The 17980-nt window shown below is 41.7% G+C and overlaps 2 protein-coding genes across 3 annotated transcripts in view; both read left to right on the forward strand.

Annotated features, from left to right (window-relative positions):
* Positions 1-16244, forward strand: part of MSH4 (MUTS-like protein 4) — a 46404-nt gene extending 30160 nt beyond the window's left edge. For both annotated transcript variants that reach the window (XM_088517114.1, XM_059600689.2), the window contains exons 16-24: positions 5550-5693; positions 5784-5851; positions 6010-6068; positions 13370-13526; positions 13610-13662; positions 13738-13836; positions 14227-14341; positions 14465-14587; positions 15967-16244. In XM_088517114.1, coding sequence (XP_088373240.1) covers positions 5550-5693; positions 5784-5851; positions 6010-6068; positions 13370-13526; positions 13610-13662; positions 13738-13836; positions 14227-14341; positions 14465-14587; positions 15967-16131 — 983 coding nt within the window. In that variant the 3' untranslated portion in view covers positions 16132-16244. The remainder of the gene's footprint in view (positions 1-5549; positions 5694-5783; positions 5852-6009; positions 6069-13369; positions 13527-13609; positions 13663-13737; positions 13837-14226; positions 14342-14464; positions 14588-15966) is intronic.
* On the forward strand, positions 6418-9196 carry LOC148584952 (uncharacterized). Its single transcript, XM_088517947.1, has 2 exons — positions 6418-8878; positions 9115-9196. The coding sequence occupies exons 1-2, from the start codon at positions 7774-7776 to the stop codon at positions 9150-9152; spliced, it is 1143 nt and encodes a 380-aa protein (XP_088374073.1). The 5' UTR covers positions 6418-7773; the 3' UTR covers positions 9153-9196.
* Positions 16245-17980: the final 1736 nt, after the last annotated feature.

Raw genomic sequence — 17980 nt, forward strand, 5'->3', positions numbered from 1 at the left:
TAATCTTATAGGTCCCCCCCCACAAGGCTAATCGGACGAAAGTCCTTCATATCGGTAGCACCATGAGTCTTCAGAATAAGAGAAATAACGTAGCATTAAGACTTTTTTCAAATTTACCTCGATCATGGAACAACGCAAAAACAGCCATAATGTCCAACTTGATCACATCCCAACAGTCCTGGAAAAAAGCCATAGAAAAGCCGTCCGGGCCTGGAGCCTTGTCCCTGTCCAGTCTTTTAACCACCTCCCACACCTTCTTTTCCTCGAAAGGAGCTTCCAGGTTGGAGGCCTCATCAACATCCAATATGTCGAAATGAAGATTATCCAACCTCGGTCTCCAACTGAGAGTCTCTGTAAAGAGCGACTCGTAAAAATGGGTAATATGATTACTAATAGCCTCTTGATCAGAAGTAGTAGTGCCATTAATATTCAGAGACTCAATAGAATTCTGTCTTCTGTTAGCATTAGCGATCCGATGGAAAAATTTCGTATACTTATCACCCTCTTTCAACCAACGGATCCTAGATTTTTGCCTCCATCTAATTTCTTCTTGTAAGAGAGAGGATTCTAACTCTCTAGCAAGCAACCTTTTCCTCCCAATCTCTTCAGTAGATGAGCCTCGCTCTTCCTCCACCCCATCTAGAGCTTTGAGATCATCCATACGCGCCTTAATACCTGCGCCCACATTGCCAAACTCTTGAACATTCCATCTTTTAATGTCCCACTTCAGAGCTTGCAACTTTTTAGAAAGAATGAAGCTCAGAGTACCATGAAATTGAAACGAGTCCCACCAGCTACGAACTTTATCCACAAAACCCTCCACATTGAGCCACATATTCTCAAATTTGAAAGGTCTTTTGCCTCCCGGAGATAAGTTACAGTCCAGAATAATAGGAGCATGATCGGAGCATACCCGAAGCATCCTCTTTTGTCGTAAGTTCGGATAATGAGCTTCCCAATCCAGAGAAACGAGATAGCTATCAAGCCTAGACCAAGAACGATTATTAGACCAAGTTGAGATGCCCCCAACTAAGGGGAGGTCCATAAGGCCCTGCTCTGAAATGAAATCACCAAAATCCCTCATTGCAGACCGAGAATGAGCACCCCTCGACCTTTCACTAGGATAAAGAGTAACATTGAAATCCCTACCAATGCACCAAGGCATATCCCAACAACTCATGACCCCTGCCAGCTCCTCCCAAAGAAGACGCCTGGGATTGATTCTATTAGGCCCATACACCCCCGCAAAAGCCCAAACAAGACCATCATCAACATTTTTGAAGGAGCAGGCCGCCACATATCTCCCCAAAGCAACATCTACCTTAGCAACAACTCTCTTGTCCCACATGAGCAAAATACCACCCGAAGCCCTAATTGAAGGAACATAGCACCACTCCACATACGAGCAGCCCCATAAACTCCTCACAAAGCTGAACGAAATAAAGTCCATCTTCGTCTTTTGAAAACAAACTAAATCTGCCTTCCAACTTCTGAGAAGATTTCTAACCCTCAACCTCTTATCCCTCATTTAAACCTCTCACATTCCAAGTAAGAATCTTGAGCTTCATAATTTAACTCGATTGACCCTCCCCTTATTCCTGTCCCTCAGAGAATTCTCCATATAATTAACAGAAGACTGCAAGTTATTGAGCTCTCTCATACCTTTTTTAACCGTAGGTGTTCCCTCTCCCCTTTCCATTTCATTGTCCTTGTTGTCAGCAATAAGAAGCCCTATGGTCTCCTCAAACTTCCATTCTTCTCCATCGCAAGAGAGGCCAACTTCTTTGCAAGCCTTTGTTATAAACACCCTCTTCTGCACCACCAACGGTTCCTCAACTAAGGAATTCGGAACGAACGACTCCTAAGAAAAGGAATCCTCTTCTTTAGGGAGAGCTCCACCCAAATTTACAACCGGTGTCGCACAAGTACCAGGCTCCTTAGCTAGAATACCCAGATCAGAACCACACAAGAGGTTGATCAGCAAGACCGAGCCCAAGTTCTCTTCCCTCTCAGACTCCGCACAATCACTGGCAACAGACCCTAAATGGACCGGCATCACCCAAGTGCCAGGCTCCTTACCCAAAATACCTAGGACAGAACCGCATGAACCACTAGTCGGACGATATTGATCAGCAAGACCAAACACTGGATCAGAAAAATCGTCAGAAGTGAATGGAACATTCTGTGCCTTTATCAGAAGACCCAAGGCAGAATCGCACAATCCCATCAACGAAATCGCCTGAACAGTGAAACGCAATGTTGAAACATCACCCAGAAAACCATCCCTCAACAGAGTCTCCATCACCGGCCCCCTTTTCAAGCGATGCAACCTTCGGCGGCGCAACAGAAGACCCCAACTTCAAACCATCGCCCAGATAACCAACCCTCGTCCGAACAACCATCTCCGGCCCCTTTCCAGGCGACGCAACCTTCGTCGGCGCCTCTGCTATAGAGACGCAGATGCGATCAGCAGGGAAGGGAGAACATAGGGAGCCCTGGCAGAGAGTAGCAACCTAGAGGCAGATAGCTCAGGAGTATCAGTGGCGCACATCGGAGCAGTGGGACCGCCTGCCAAAAAATCAGGCGCATCTATCGGCTTCAGACCTGCACGCGAGCCTTCCCCTTTCTCCAAGGGCCTCGCCACAGTCTCCACAGCAAAAGAGTCTTGAATGACCAGGACCTTACGGACAGGGCCGGGACCAGTACCAAAGTCCGAGTTGGGCCATACAGTATTCTTCCTAAAATAAGTCTTGATAGGCTGAGAAGACTTACCACGATCCAACTTGGGCCGCCCAACAAAAGCCCCGTTCATAGTATTCTTGGACTGGGCCACACCAAACTTTGTTTTATCACTCCTAAACTCCAAATTTTTAATCACCGTGTTTAGCCTTTCCAATCCCACGTCAAGCTCTCCTTTTAGCCTTTTCAACATCTCCCTAGCGTTGATGAGCTCGAGTTTTACACTAAAGAAGGACTACTCAGCGTAACTGCCAGCCCCCTCCCGTCCCTTCAATTGCTCAGAACCTAGGTTTGATGCTGACAACCTTGCCGTTGGGTGCAGGCTGCTCACCGGAGGTTGGAAACTACTTGCCGGAGCCCTACAATAATCCCCCCAAATTCCCCCATCCTTCGGGTTGCACGCTCCCGCCTCAACAGGAGTATGGGTCTTCGTTGGAACCACCGCGCGACCACCAAGAGTCCTCACCGGAGCATGGGTCTTCTTTGAGCCCACCACTTGTTTGTTAGAATCTTGGGTTTGCTTGCCCATCTCTTCAAAGGTCTCTTTCAGCCACCTTGGCACCCTGGCTATCGGCTTTGGAAAAGAGTTAAAGCATTCCTTCGCCGGTTGCACCGACAACCCCAACACCTCCACATAACTCCTCCTTCCCGTCCCCACCTTATCCTTCTTGCCCTCCCTGACCTCTCGGACCTCACAAAGAGATGACTTAGCCAAACGCACTTCCAAGATAAAACGTTTGCTTCCTTGACCATAACGTCCTTTTGGAATAAGGATCGAGCCACACCTATTCCTTCCATCAAATTCTTCTACCGTCAAAAAGCGCCCATGCCTATTAGAACATTTCTGCGCAATTATTTGTGGATACCCTGCTCTAGATTGATCCCAAAAGACCTCAGAAGTTTCCACTGCCACCAACTCCTCCACTGTGCGCACCAGCTACGCTAACTCATCCTTCTGCATGAAAATAGACCTTTATTTCCTGTTGTTTCTTTCAAAAATCCTCACCCCTGAAGCCCCTCCCTTAATCAACAATTCAAAATCTTTAGACTCCACAGACCACCTTCTCGAAGCAGCCATGACACTGACCAACCAGCCTAAAACTAATACCAAGCAGCTCTCACGCGCCACCCACGTGCCTACACTCAGGCAGGGAGTGGATGAGAGAGAAGAGAGTACATACAAGAATTTGAAAGAAGAAAAATAGCAGCTGATTCATGTTCCTCTCCTTACAGATGGCCACAACCTGATTGTGATCCTCGTCCACAACACCTTACTCAAGCCCAAAATATTGTTTACACCTTATAAATCTGAGTAATATTCTCAGTGCTAGAGTAGATATGTTTGAGATAATCCCTGATATCCTTGGCAGTAGGAAGATAGATAAATGAGGATCCAAAGTGAGGCTCAATACTGTTCAATATAAGAGATATAATTTGATTGTATTCCTGGTTCCAAAGACTCAGGGAGCTAGAGTTCGAAGGTTTCCCTGATTGCAAATGATGATACAGACCTTTCCCTTTCTAGAATACCTCCACCGATTGCAACATTAAACATAGTTTTTCCATTTAGTTTCACCGATGTCATAGGAGCATTACCTATAGAAGCTAAAGTGATTAAATCTGATTTAGTGGCCATAATGTGTTGGTAGTGTTGAACAATGCCAAATAGCTACAATAACCAGCCAAAGAACCACTGTCATTGTTGGAATAGGCCATAACTCATAAGAAACAGCCCCAAACCGAAGCAAAACAACCAAGAAAGTGCGTAAAATGAACAGAAACTGGCTTAAGTAGACCTGTACTGGCTAAAAACTACTCAAACCTTGTCAAATTCAAATGAAATAGACAAAAACTGACCAGAACCGGCTGCAAAATGAATTGAACAGGCCTAAACCGGCCTGAACCGATGGTAAAGTGGATCAACCTTCCCGAACTGGTCGATAAATGGATTGAACTGGATTGGACTGGCATAAATACGATGAACCACACTGGGTGGTGACCAAAACTAGAAAATCGAAGTTGGCCGGGCTGATGAACCGGGTTGCCCGATATAGGAAAGGTTTCGACCTGACATGGAGTTGGGCTGAATTGGCCTAACCCATTCTCAGTTTGGGCTGTGGACCATGCCCAAGCTAAAGTGCGGATAGCCTTATCTTGACTTGAGTTTGGAATAACCTTATCCTGGATAGGAGACGGGGAGCACTCCTAACTTAACAGACTTTGTCTTCGAAAGCCACCAGAAAGTCACCGGTGTCACTCAGAATTTGCTGGCGACCATTGTGACGATGACGAAAGGAACCACAACTAATCACAACCACGGAATATCCATCGAGGCCCACTCACCTAAATCACCAAACCACCTCGTCACTTGTCTATGGCCACTGTAGATGGTACCAACTTCCACAAATATCATTGACCGACTACACCAACCAACCAACCTAATGCATTCGTTTAAAAATGCATAAACTCGATTTGTTTGTTATTTCTCTTATTTTATGTCACTATATAGTAAAATGTAGTTTTGTTCTAACACTTATGGTAATGCCATTAGTATCTCATGTATGCACTGTGGATACCAACAAAAGCTTAGTGCTATTCAATGCCAATTCTTGAATTCCATTTATCTTTGAAACTTGGGATATATATATTACTCTTGGCATTTTTATACATGTAAAATCGTTGAAGATTTGGGTAAATGATCAAACAAAATCCTTAGACGTGCACCTTTCTTTCTTAAGTTCATTATGCCCTTGGTTAAAAGTGTTATTATGCTTTATGGACATAAATTTACTTTATGGTATGACATTCAGCACTTTTAGATGCCATACGGGAGGATGTCTCTGTGCTCACTCTGCTTGCGGAGGTCTTATGCCTTTTGGATATGATTGTCAATTCATTTGCTCATACAATATCCACTAAGCCTGTTGATCGATATACCAGACCAGAATTTACGGGTGTGTGATTTTGTATGTTCTGGCCATATTCTCTAGTGAATCTTGGAAGTGAAATACAGGATATGCTTAAACGTGTCACACTTCTGTCAGATAATGGCCCAATGGCAATTGATGCTGGAAGGCACCCCATCCTGGAAAGCATACACAATGACATTGTCGTATGTATTTTTTCTTTTTCCCATTTTCCCATTTTCGATAGTTTGATTTCTTGTATCAGATTCTTTCTTATGTAGGTCACTTTCAGTCCCTTTTTTTTTTTTTTTTTTTTTCCAAATATTCTGTAGTACCTCTGGAGTTGAACTTTTTTGTTTTGTAGCCCAACAATCTCTTTCTCTCAGAAGCATCAAATATGGTGATTGTCATGGGGCCAAACATGTAAGAAAAAAGTTCCCATTGAAGTTGTTCCTTGCATGTAGATTGAAGTTTTTAATGCATTGTCTTTTCCTTGAGAATATATTTCTATCTTTTCATTTTCTTTTACTGTTTGGAAAAAATTAGGAAAATATCAGAGAGAAAAGAAAAAAGAAAAATGTAGCTTTGTTCGATTAGTTTTTTTTTTTTTTTTGATAAATAAGTGATTCATTGAAAAGCGTAGAGGGGCGCAACCCTAGAACACATGTTCGATTAGTTACTGGTAGAACACATGATTTTCAACAATGCAGATGTAGTTTTGAATCCTAGGATGGGGTACTTATGCGTGCATAATCTATGAGATTTGTTAGAAGAATGTAGAAGAATGTGTTAGAAGAATGTAGAAGAATGTATTAGGGTATGAGGGCAATTTGGTCATTTATGTATTCTCAAAGCTTATATATAATATGTGTGAGGTAGGCTACGTATCTTAGAACGAGCCTCCTCTTTTCTCAAAACCTACTTCATGCAAACCTCTCAACATGGTATCAGAGCCTAGGGTTTATTCTTTTTTCTAATATCGTGTATTTTTCTCCTTTCTCCAACGTCTTATCTGTTCCTTTTTATCTCTCGCCCCCATTCATCTTGCTGATTGAAGAAATATAAATTCTTGGGCTTCATGCCCGTGGTAGGAGATGGCGCCGAGCTCACTCTCACCAATAATGTGATCTCGGAGCCATCTCCAATGTTGGATTTCGACCCGTTGTCGTCGGCAGAATTGGTGTAGTCGTTGTCTTTGGTGGTTGGTTGGTGTAGTCGGCCGATTCTGCCTGAGGTGGTGGCTGGAACTCTCGGTGGTAGCCGGAGACCGGTGTTGGGTGTCGCTGACTGCTTTTTGCGTTGTCGTTGGGTATTTTCCGGCACGATTTGAGTGTCACCGGCGCATTCTCAGTAGTTGCGTGTCGTCGGAGGGTCTGTGCGTTGTCGTTTGGTGTTTTCCGGCACGGTTTGGGTGTCGCCAGCACGTTATCGGTGGTTTCCGGTGCTGTCTGGGTGGTTTTTGGCGCTGTCTGAGTGATTTTCGGCGCTGTCTGGGTGGTTTTCTGCACGATCTGAGTGTCGCCGGCAACGTTTGGTCCTTTTCCGGCGATTCTCCGGCGATTTACAAAGAAGAAGCTTGGTGTTTGGTTACAAGGATTTGCTGCTCGTATTCGGGATAAGGATATCCCAACCTCAAACCGGGATAAGGCTGTCCGCGTTTTGATTTTTCACTGTTCAGACCGGTTCAGACACTATTCATACCGGTTCAGACCCGGTTTAGACCCTGTTCAGCCCGGTTCATACCTTTTCAGCCCGGTTCAGACTCTGTTCAGCCCGGTTCAGCCTCTGTTCAGCCCGGTTCAGCCCTTTTCAGCCCGGTTCAAACTCTGTTCAGCCCGGTTCAGCTCTGTTCAGCCCGGTTCAGCCTCTGTTCAGCCCGGTTCAGCCCTTTTCAGCCCGGTTCAGACTCTGTTCAGCCCGGTTCAGCTCTGTTCAGCCCGATTCAGACCCTGTTCAGCTCGGTTCTGACCCTGTTCAGCCCGGTTCAGGTTATTTTTAGTTGACTTAAGTTACTTGCAGCAAGTTTGTTTCGAATTAGGTCTGTTTTGGTTGAGTTTTTTGCCTATTTCTACTTGGTAGTTTATTCTTTGGTGGGATCTTGTAGTTGTTGACTTTTGGTTACCACATTATGGCACCTAACTCCGATTTGATTACTTCTGCTTCTATGGGTCCGGCCCTTATGACCCTTGTGAAACTAAATGGCAAAAATTATGTTTATTGGTCGCGATCCGTAGAAATATACTTGCGCGGGAAAGGTTTGTATTCTCACTTGGAATCTGGGAAACCTTCGGATCCTAGTTCCGCAAGTAGTTGGGACCAGGCCGACAATCAAATTATATCTCTTATGTTGAACAGTATTGAGCCCCACATTGGATCCTCGTGTCTTTATCTTCCTACTGCAAAGGCAATTTGGGATCATCTCCAGCATATGTACTCTGGTACTGGGAACATCACTCGGATTTATGAGGTGTGTAAACAATACTTTGGGCTTGAGCAAGGTAATCAAACTGTGGATGAGTACTACAATCAGGTTGTCGCCATTTGTAAGGAGAGAGACATGTATCAGCCACTCTCCACTGATTTGAAGAAAATGGAAAAGCAACGTCAAGATGTAGATGTGGTTCGGTTTCTACTTGGCTTGAAACCTGAGTATGAGTCTGTTCGTGCGCAGATTTTGGGTGGCTCCGACCTCCCATCACTTCCTGAGGTTTTTTCTCGGCTTCAGCGTGCTACTATTTCTGATCATAGTTCTCTATTGAGCACGGAACGTAATGGTGATCGTGCTGCTTTTATTGCTACTCGTGGTAGCTTTAATAGTTCCCGTGGTGGACGGGGTAGTCGAGGTGGTCATGGTTTTCGTGGTGGACGTGATTATCGGGGAGGTGGTCGCATTGGAGGTCGTGGGCCTCGAAAATGCACTCATTGTGGTCGTACTAACCATTCGGTGGATTTTTGTTGGGATTTACATGGCAAACCATCTGGGTTTGCCAATCAGGTTACTTCTCATGAGGGTTCTCTAGCCCCGGCTGGACCACTTGGTACTCCAAGCTCACCCCTTGAGAATGATCTCATCTCCATCCCGAAAAATGAGTATGCTCAGTTCTTAGCCCATAAGCAGGCCTCTTCCTCTTCCACTGCTACTCTTGCTCAGTCAGGTACTGCATCTCACTGTCTTTTATCCTCCACTAGCAACCCGTGGGTTATCGATTCTGGCGCCAATGAACATATGACTGGTTCGTCTACTTTCCTCTCTAATTATCATCCTATCGCATCACCTAGAAGTGTCACCCTAGCTAATGGTTCCCTATCCAAAGTGGTCGGCTTAGGAACTACCCATCTAAGTCCTGACATTGAGTTGTTATCTGTTTTACATGTTCCTGGCTTTCCTTTTAATTTGTTATCTATTAGTCAAATCACAAAATCCCTTAACTGTTCAGTTAGTTTTTATCCTTCTCTATGCATTTTTCAGGATCTCAAGACGAGGAGGATGATTGGTATGGGGCATGAAGTTGATGGCCTATATTATCTCAATCTAGCACCAACAATTTCCTCTCATGCGTTGCAGTCGTCGGCCTCCGCTCTTCAGTGGCATTGTCGTCTTGGTCATCCTTCCCTTTCTACATTGAAGCATCAAGTCCCCAGTCTTCGTCATGAGACGTCTGTGCCTTGCGAAGCTTGTCAGCTTAGCAAGCATCATCGTGTCTCGTTTCCGTCCCGTGTTGTTAGTAGGGTTTCTAGTGCTTTTGAGTTAGTTCATTCTGATGTATGGGGTCCAATTAATATCGCAGCCAACAAATTCCACTATTTTGTGACCTTTGTGGATGATTTTTCCCGTATGACATGGTTATTTTTAATGAAAAATCGTTCAGAGTTATTTTCTATTTTCCAACTTTTTCGCACTATGATTAAGACTCAATTTGCTCAGAAAATCCGCATTTTGCGTTCGGATAATGCTAAAGAATATACATCTCATTCGTTTGCCTCGTATTTGTCTGATAAAGGCATTATCCATCAAACATCCTGTGCTCACACTCCACAACAAAATGGTGTGGCTGAACGCAAAAATCGTCATTTATTAGAAATCGCACGTTGTCTCTTAATTCATATGCATGTTCCCAAACAATTTTGGAGTGATGCTGTCCTCACCGCTTGTTATTTAATTAATAGGATGTCCTCCTCGGTCTTAGATGGTACCTCTCCTCATTCTCTTTTATATCCTTCTTCCTCCCCATTCTCCTTGCCATTGAAGGTTTTTGGGTGTGTTTGCTATGTTCATAATTTGGGTCCCGGATTTGATAAGCTTGACCCTCGTGCTACTAAATGTGTCTTCCTTGGGTATTCCACAACCCAAAAGGGATACCGTTGCTATAGTCCGGTTCTTCGACGCTACTTCACTAGTGCCGATATCACATTTGTTGAGTCTCTCCCCTATTTTTCTGCTACTACCTCTTTGGGTGACTCTTCCCTTGAGCCTGATGTCGAGTCTCTTCCGCTGCCTATTCCTCTTCTCTCTGTGCCGGTCTCTCCTTCTCCTCTGGTCTCGCTACCTCACCACCAACCTGCTCCACTCCAAGTTTATCAACGCCGACTTCGACCATCAGCTCCTGCACCGCCATCATCATCCTTATCGTCTCCAGATCCGCTGCCTCCACATCCATTCGACCACTTGCCTATTGCCCTACGGAAAGGTACACGTTCTTGCACTACCCAACATCCCATTAGTCAGTTTGTCTCCACTCGTTCTTTATCCCCTACATTTTCTTGCTTTATTTCCCATCTCTCTACTGTTTCTATTCCTAAGACAGTGCAGGCTGCAATATCTGACTCTGGTTGGAGGCAAGCTATGGAATTGGAAATGAAGGCCTTGCATCACAATGGGACATGGGAGCTTGTTCCCTTACCACCTAATCAGAAAACTGTGGGTTGCAAATGGGTCTACACAGTTAAGTTTCATCCTGATGGTTCGGTTGAAAGATTGAAAGCTCGGTTGGTTGCTAAGGGCTATACGCAAACGTATGGTATTGATTATGATGACACTTTTTCTCCTGTAGCCAAAATTTCATCCATTCGTGTTCTTATTTCCATGGCTACTAATCTTGATTGGCCCTTGTTCCAATTGGATGTCAAAAATGCCTTTCTCCATGGGGATTTGAGTGAAGAAGTTTATATGGAGCAACCACCTGGGTTTGTCGCTCAGGGGGAGTCTCAGGGCTATGTCTGTAAATTAAGAAAGGCATTGTATGGTCTCAAGCAATCACCGCGGGCATGGTTTGGAAAGTTCTCTGAAGCGGTACTGAAGTTTGGTCTGCAGAGATGTCAGACAGATCATTCAGTATTCCACTTACATACTAGTGCTGGCTATATTCTCCTTGTGGTATATGTAGATGACATTGTCATTACTGGGGATGATTCAGGAGGCATTGCCCGATTAAAACAATTCCTACAGGATCAATTTCATACAAAGGATTTGGGCAAACTTCGATATTTTCTAGGCATTGAAGTTGCTAGATCTCGAACAGGTATCAACTTGTCCCAGAGAAAGTATGCACTTGACTTATTAGAAGAGACAGGTCTTTTGGGTTCTCGACCAGTTGATGTTCCAATGGATCCAAATAAGAAATTACTAAAGGATGAAGGTGAACTATTTGAAGATCCCGGCAGATACCGTCGTCTAGTTGGGAAGTTGAACTATCTTACTATCACCAGGCCAGATATTTCATATGCCGTTAGTGTTGTCAGTCAATTCTTGGAGGCTCCTCGGGTTTCACATTGGGAAGCTGTTACTCGGATTATTCGTTATGTAAAGAGACAACCTGGTCTAGGAATATTGTATAGACCAAATGGACATCTTAGGGTAGAAGGTTTTACTGATGCAGATTGGGCAGGTTCTCCTTCAGATAGACGGTCTACTACAGGGTATTGCACATTCTTTGGTGGTAATCTTGTAACTTGGAAGAGTAAGAAACAGACTGTGGTGGCACGATCTAGTGCTGAAGCAGAGTACAGGGCAATGGCTCATACGACTACTGAGTTGACATGGTTACAACATTTCCTTCAGGAGATCGGCTTCTCGACTACTACTCCTATCCCATTATCTTGTGATAACCAGGCTGCCATACATATTGCATCTAACCCGGTTTTTCATGAAAGGACTAAACACATTGAGGTTGATTGTCATTTCATCCGAGACAAGATACTCAATGGAAACATATCTACAGTATTTGTGAAGTCTGGAGACCAATTAGCTGATATGTTTACAAAATCTTTATGTCGTAACCGGTTAGAGTTTATTTGTTCCAAGCTGGGCTTATATGATATATATGCTCCAGCTTGAGGGGGAGTGTTAGAAGAATGTAGAAGAATGTGTTAGAAGAATGTAGAAGAATGTATTAGGGTATGAGGGCAATTTGGTCATTTATGTATTCTCAAAGCTTATATATAATATGTGTGAGGTAGGCTACGTATCTTAGAACGAGCCTCCTCTTTTCTCAAAACCTACTTCATGCAAACCTCTCAACAAGATTAATCACCAGCAGCACCAAATAACCATCAATTACCTACATTCAGGTAGCTGCTACTTTTGTATAAGAAACAAGATTAATCAGGTGAATGAAATAAAAATTACCTAAAAAATGCCCCCAAAAACTTGCTTGTCTTTAGATATGTACCCTTAAAATTTGCGACATGGAATATTTTAGCTCAAAAAGATTTAAGAAGTCCTAGAGATTTGCATCAAATGAACAGTTATATATTACTTGGCATCAATTTTTGGAAGACGTGGTTATGAATTATGAAGTTTACAGTCTTTTTTTTATACGATAAGTATTTATATTTGTGAATCAGTTATAATGTTGCATAAATTGACTTACTACACTAACAACATATGCAATGTCGGTATGGATGTGAGACAGGCTAACCCATAAGACAGGCTAACCAATCGCTGATATCTACCTTTATCCACCATAGGTCTACAGCCAGCTTCTGCAAACCCTTATCATCCCCCACCACATTACTCTTATCTGCTACCAGGTCAGCCATGCCCTTCCTTCCAGTACTTACACTTTCTTCTTGTAATCAACGGTTTCCAGTAGCCTAACATTTCCACTTGTTTCTACCACCTGAATCAATGGATCAGCACCAACCTACATGAAAACCCCTCAGGCAAGAACACTTCCAGCCACCTACCGGCTCTAAATAATTGAACCCAAGCCCGGCTTGATTTCAAGATAACACTGAATTTGAAAGGGCCAGCTTGATTTCAAGCTAAAAACAAGAGCAAACTGCCTTTCTTCTTCTACTTGTTTCTTTTGGTCTTCCTTGGTGTGTAGTAGTAGAGCTAGAAGAGAAGCCAGTGGGAGGGGGACAGAAAGATGAGTGTGAAAGACCATGAGAGAGCTTCATCTCTCTATATTCTAAGTTCTCCACATCTCCCCTATGAGATCTACAGTCTTGAATACATTTGATCCTTTATTGCAAATATATTTTGTGTATCCTAAACATATACGATGCACAGATAACTGTACTTATAAGGGAGGTGAATATGTACTTTTATCATCAAAAAGTAGGTAATCTCTTGAACGTCAAATCTGTGTAAACCATAGAGATTTTTGTCTTATACATTTCTTCTGCATGCAGTCCTTTGTCTTAGATTAATCTCTTTCGCTAAACTTCCACAGCGCATGGATATATTTTGCATAATTTTGTTCATATATTGTTTCCTTCAGGAGTGGAAAGAGCACTTATCTTCAACAAGTGTGTCTTATAGTTATTCTTGCGCAAATTGGTTGCTATGTTCCCGCATGCTTCTCAACTTTAAGGGTAGTCGATCGTATATTTACAAGGATGGGTACAGTGGATAATCTTGAATCGAACTCCAGTACGGTATATATACCATCTGACTTAGTTGAATATAATATATTTATAAGAGTGAAAGATCATGTTTTTATTGTATATGAGTGTTACAGTTCATGACAGAGATGAAAGAGACAGCTTTTGTAATGCAAAATGTCTCCGAAAGGTAATATATTATACAATGTTTATTAACCCTTGGATGCGTAATAATTTATGTATACGTCTGTTTTATTGGATATAGGAGTCTGATTATTATGGATGAGCTAGGGAGGGCTACGTCTTCCTCTGATGGTTTTGCAATTGCATGGAGCTGCTGCGAATATCTGTCATCTCTGAAAGCGTAAACTCTTTTCCCGTTTACCAATTATTATGTTTTTTATGAATAAAAAAAATTAGAAGCATGTAAGTTTATGCCAATAAAATGGCTAAAACGCAGTTTACGCAATCAAACCTCAAATGGCTACTCTATCTGACATGGAATATTTAACAAACTATTACATTTTTAAAAATAACATGTATTTGCCTGACGTAAACAGAGACGAATTTTTATTAAATACAAGGGAAACATTAATTTTCCAAAATAAACAGATTCCAGTAATTATGGCAGGTGAATTGCTGCTGACGAGAATGTGTTCAGCCTTAATATTTGTAAAAGTGATGCGCTATTATCTCATCCATGTGCATTTGTTCACATTTGAATTAAAGTACTGTCTTTCTTGATGTTCTTCAGGTATATTATATTTGCTACTCATATGGAGAATCTGTCAGAATTAGCACCCATCTATCCAAATGTGAAAATTCTTCACTTTCACGTTGACATAAGAAACAACCGCCTAGATTTCAAGGTAGGATATCTTTTTTTTTTTTTTTTTTTGGATGAGATCCAGGTAGGATATCAGAATTTTCTCTAAACTTTTCACTTTTAGCCCTTTTCTGTTCCTAGCTGAGAATCTGATTTACTTACTCAGTTTCAACTGAAGGATGGTCCAAGACATGTACCACACTATGGCCTATTGTTAGCAGAAGTGGCAGGTTTACCGAGCTCAGTGATTGAAACAGCCACAAGCATCACATCCAGGATGGCGGGAATGGTGAGTAATAATATAAATGCCACAAAACTCAAAACATACATTAGATGTCGAGGCCCTAATGCATATTAAAGTTACTACTGTAATGCTTTATATTAACTCTAGACCACCAACCCTCACAACTCGAGGGACTAAATTGGGATAATAATAACTAAGGGGGTTATCAAAGTGGAAGCTCAGAGGCTAGTTTGCCTCTTACCATCTTCATATGACGAATTTGCCCAGATATATTTTTTTGTCATCTCCTCCTTTGTCATATTTTCCTTTGCAACGAGGTTAGGATATATGTTTGAATTTTCTTATTCCTCCTCCTCCTCATCACTAACAAGGCCTCATCTTGGCAATACTATAGGTTGTGAGGGAACCTAAATCTTTAGATTTGTAAAGAGAACCTAGACCTTTTGACAAACACAAGGTTTGAGGATAATTTTCTGCTTAGTTTTATTTATCACTCACCCCTTTAAATAAAAAAATTACGACGACATAGAATTGGAGATAAACTCCTACAACTCTTTGGAGATAACTCCTAGTTGAAGATAAACTCTTTGTTTACACCTAGACTTGGAGATAAACTCTTACAATAACTAGACTTGAGAAATAGAAACCTATTGCCATAAACATATTGCACCATAGTGTTACACACTCGAACTCTTAACGGAAATAGATAATGTTGATGTACAATATCCCATATTACTTATTATCATAACATAGTAATTATATCGGTGCCAAAATTGAGGTCCCGGGGTCACGGATTCACGGGTCCAGGGTCTAGGGCTCAAGCACACTGAATGTTTAGTCTAAATCACAGGATGTTTTGGTGCGTGCTGCATGTATCGAAAGAAAAATACTTATATGCAAAGTTGCTCATATTTTTCAGTCAAGTATGGAAATATTTGGTTAATATTGGCTTTAAAGGACTCTGAGGAACCTTCTTCTTAGTGTTCCACTCAAATGGTTTTTAAAGCATATTTACATGTTTTAGCTTTGTTAAAAGTGATTGAAATTGAAATCCCTCCAAAACTGAATTGAAAAACAACACATACTAGATGCCTTTATATAGGTTAGGTTTTGAGTATTATCCGAGCATTTTGCTCAGAGAAAAATAAAATATAAAAATATAAAAATATTCCTAAACTTGGAGACCATAAAATTTTTGTAAACAAAGAAATAAACTTTCAAATATTATATCTAAATCTTTTCATTCTTGTACTAATCTTATTCCCAAACAATTCATCAAATATTATGTATGATTCTTGTCATTTTTGTTCTAATCTTTTATGTCAATATATTCCACTGCTATTAATTCAGTATTTAACAACATAGCTACTGATTCTCCTGCATCATCTTCTTCATGACCTGTTAAAATGATTTTTACTTTCTAGGAAATGAAGAGGATGGAAGGAAAGTACCTGCAGAATCACCCAATCCAGATGGCTTACTATGTTGCTCAACGACTGATATCTTTGAAGTATTCCAACCAAGATGAAGATTCAATTCGACAAGCATTACGGGATCTTAAAGAGCAGTATATTGCTGGAAGGCTTTAGAGCTTGGATACACACTTTGATGCTTGTGTTTTTTTACTGGGTACTAAATGTACTGGACGCTGAGTGATCTAAAGAACAAAGAATAAAGAATGGGTACTACGTATTAGCAGAAAGATAGAAAAATGAAACAACAAAAAGAAGAAAAGATAAGCAACAAAAGTAACTACATTAAGAGGGGATTAACTAACCCATGTTTTCCCATGGGTTAATTAATGTTTAGTCACAAAGCCAAAAGTAAGTTGATAATTTTTTTAAAAAAACTTTTCTTAGGTGCCGATTTCATATGGTCTTAGCCTGCTGAGCACTCTTTCGGGCTTCATCAAATGCCGAGCGCTCTCCCTGGTATATGGGTACTTTGTCCATTTTCTTTGGGCACGATGCACTCTCTCAGGGTGCCAAGAGTTCCCTTACAAAGTGATGTTGGTCTTAAGTCCCCTAGCATTCTCCCGGGTTTTTGAGCACTCTTTTGGTTTTTATGAGGCACCAGACACTCTTGAGGGTGCTAAGCCAATTTCATTAGGAAGTGAAGTTGGTCTTTTAACCGACAAAGTACACTTTTGGGCTTCGTTGGATGCCTAGTACTCTCTCGGTATTTGTCGGCTCCAATCACTCGCTCAGGGGTGCCAAGCAACTCCCTTACAAAGTGACGATGGTCATAGCCCCCTTACCAGTTACCACTCTTCCTTGGTCTTTTCGTGCACCAAGCACTCTTTCAGGGGTGCCAACTGCCAAGCCTATTCTATTACAAAGTGCCCACTAAGCATTACACCACACACTCTAATGGGGTTTCCAAGTCAGTTCTTAAAGGAAGAGACCTTGGGCTTTAGCTTGCAAAGAACTCTACTCGGCTTTGTCGGTGTTGGGATTATAGCATAAACGACAAATGCACAACGTATAAAAAAAAATAAAAAATAAATAATAATAATAATAATAAAAAATCACTTGGACATAACACAATATTTTTATATTATAAGAGAGAGAGAGAGAGAGAGAGAGAGAGATGCTAGAAACTATTATTTTTTATTTTTATTTTTAAAAAAGAGAATTATATCGTTCAACCTTATTTTTGTAAAAAAATTCTCGTTTTCAACAAGTTTTAGGTATGTAATCAAATATTAAATATTTATTGTTAACACAGTTTCCATTTTGGTGAACCCAAGGGGTAGAACTGTAATTTTGGGCGCTACTCCTCCTTGGTTAAGAGAATACACTGGGGTGTTTCTGGTGAATCCTCCTTCGATGCTAAATTTAGCATTTTCTTTCTGAGTTTTGTATTGTGTCTAGTGAGAATGAATCATGTACCTATCTTCCTGATGTTTGTGTCCTTTTATAGGTAGAATTGTAGATGGGGCGGAGGATCTGGGATCTGGGCATAGTGGATGGAGGAGTTAATATTTCTGTTCCTTGGCCGTTACGAGTAATTTGTAACTGTATCTTTAATGCACATCCCTTGTCTGGTGCGTAACTGTCCGAGTCATCAATGTGAGTTCGTGAATGACGCGTAACCAATTGGATGGTTTAATTCATGTCCGTTTACATTGAGCGTTCCCGATTGTGCTGGTCTTGGACGAGCATTCTCAGCATAGCTGAAATTGCAGGTCAATTGATCTTTTACCGAGGCTTTGGGCTTTATCACGATGGGCCTATCACAATACTTTGGGCCTTTTCCCTTAAATCACTATGCCTGGGGCCCATGGGCCTTAGTCCCAAGAGTATGTGTAACAGTTACCCCTTGAATTCCTTCTATCGAGAATCTGAGAGAATGGAATTCTAATACTCATTTTCTTCCTTTTTCTTCATAATGGCGAATTCTTTAGATGATTTTCCTTACTTGACTTGTTGGAGTCGT

The sequence above is a fragment of the Corylus avellana genome, chromosome 6 (genome assembly GCF_965113065.1).
Source record: "Corylus avellana chromosome 6, dhCorAvel1.hap1.2, whole genome shotgun sequence".
Classification (NCBI taxonomy): Eukaryota; Viridiplantae; Streptophyta; class Magnoliopsida; order Fagales; family Betulaceae; genus Corylus; species Corylus avellana.

Coding starts and splice junctions, on each gene's coding strand:
- LOC148584952 (XM_088517947.1), top strand. CDS start 7,774: ATGGCACCTAACTCCGATTTGATTACTTCTGCTTCTATGGGTCCGGCC. Junction 8,879..9,114: donor CGCCAATGAACATATGACTG/GTTCGTCTACTT, acceptor TGCATTTTTCAG/GATCTCAAGACGAGGAGGAT.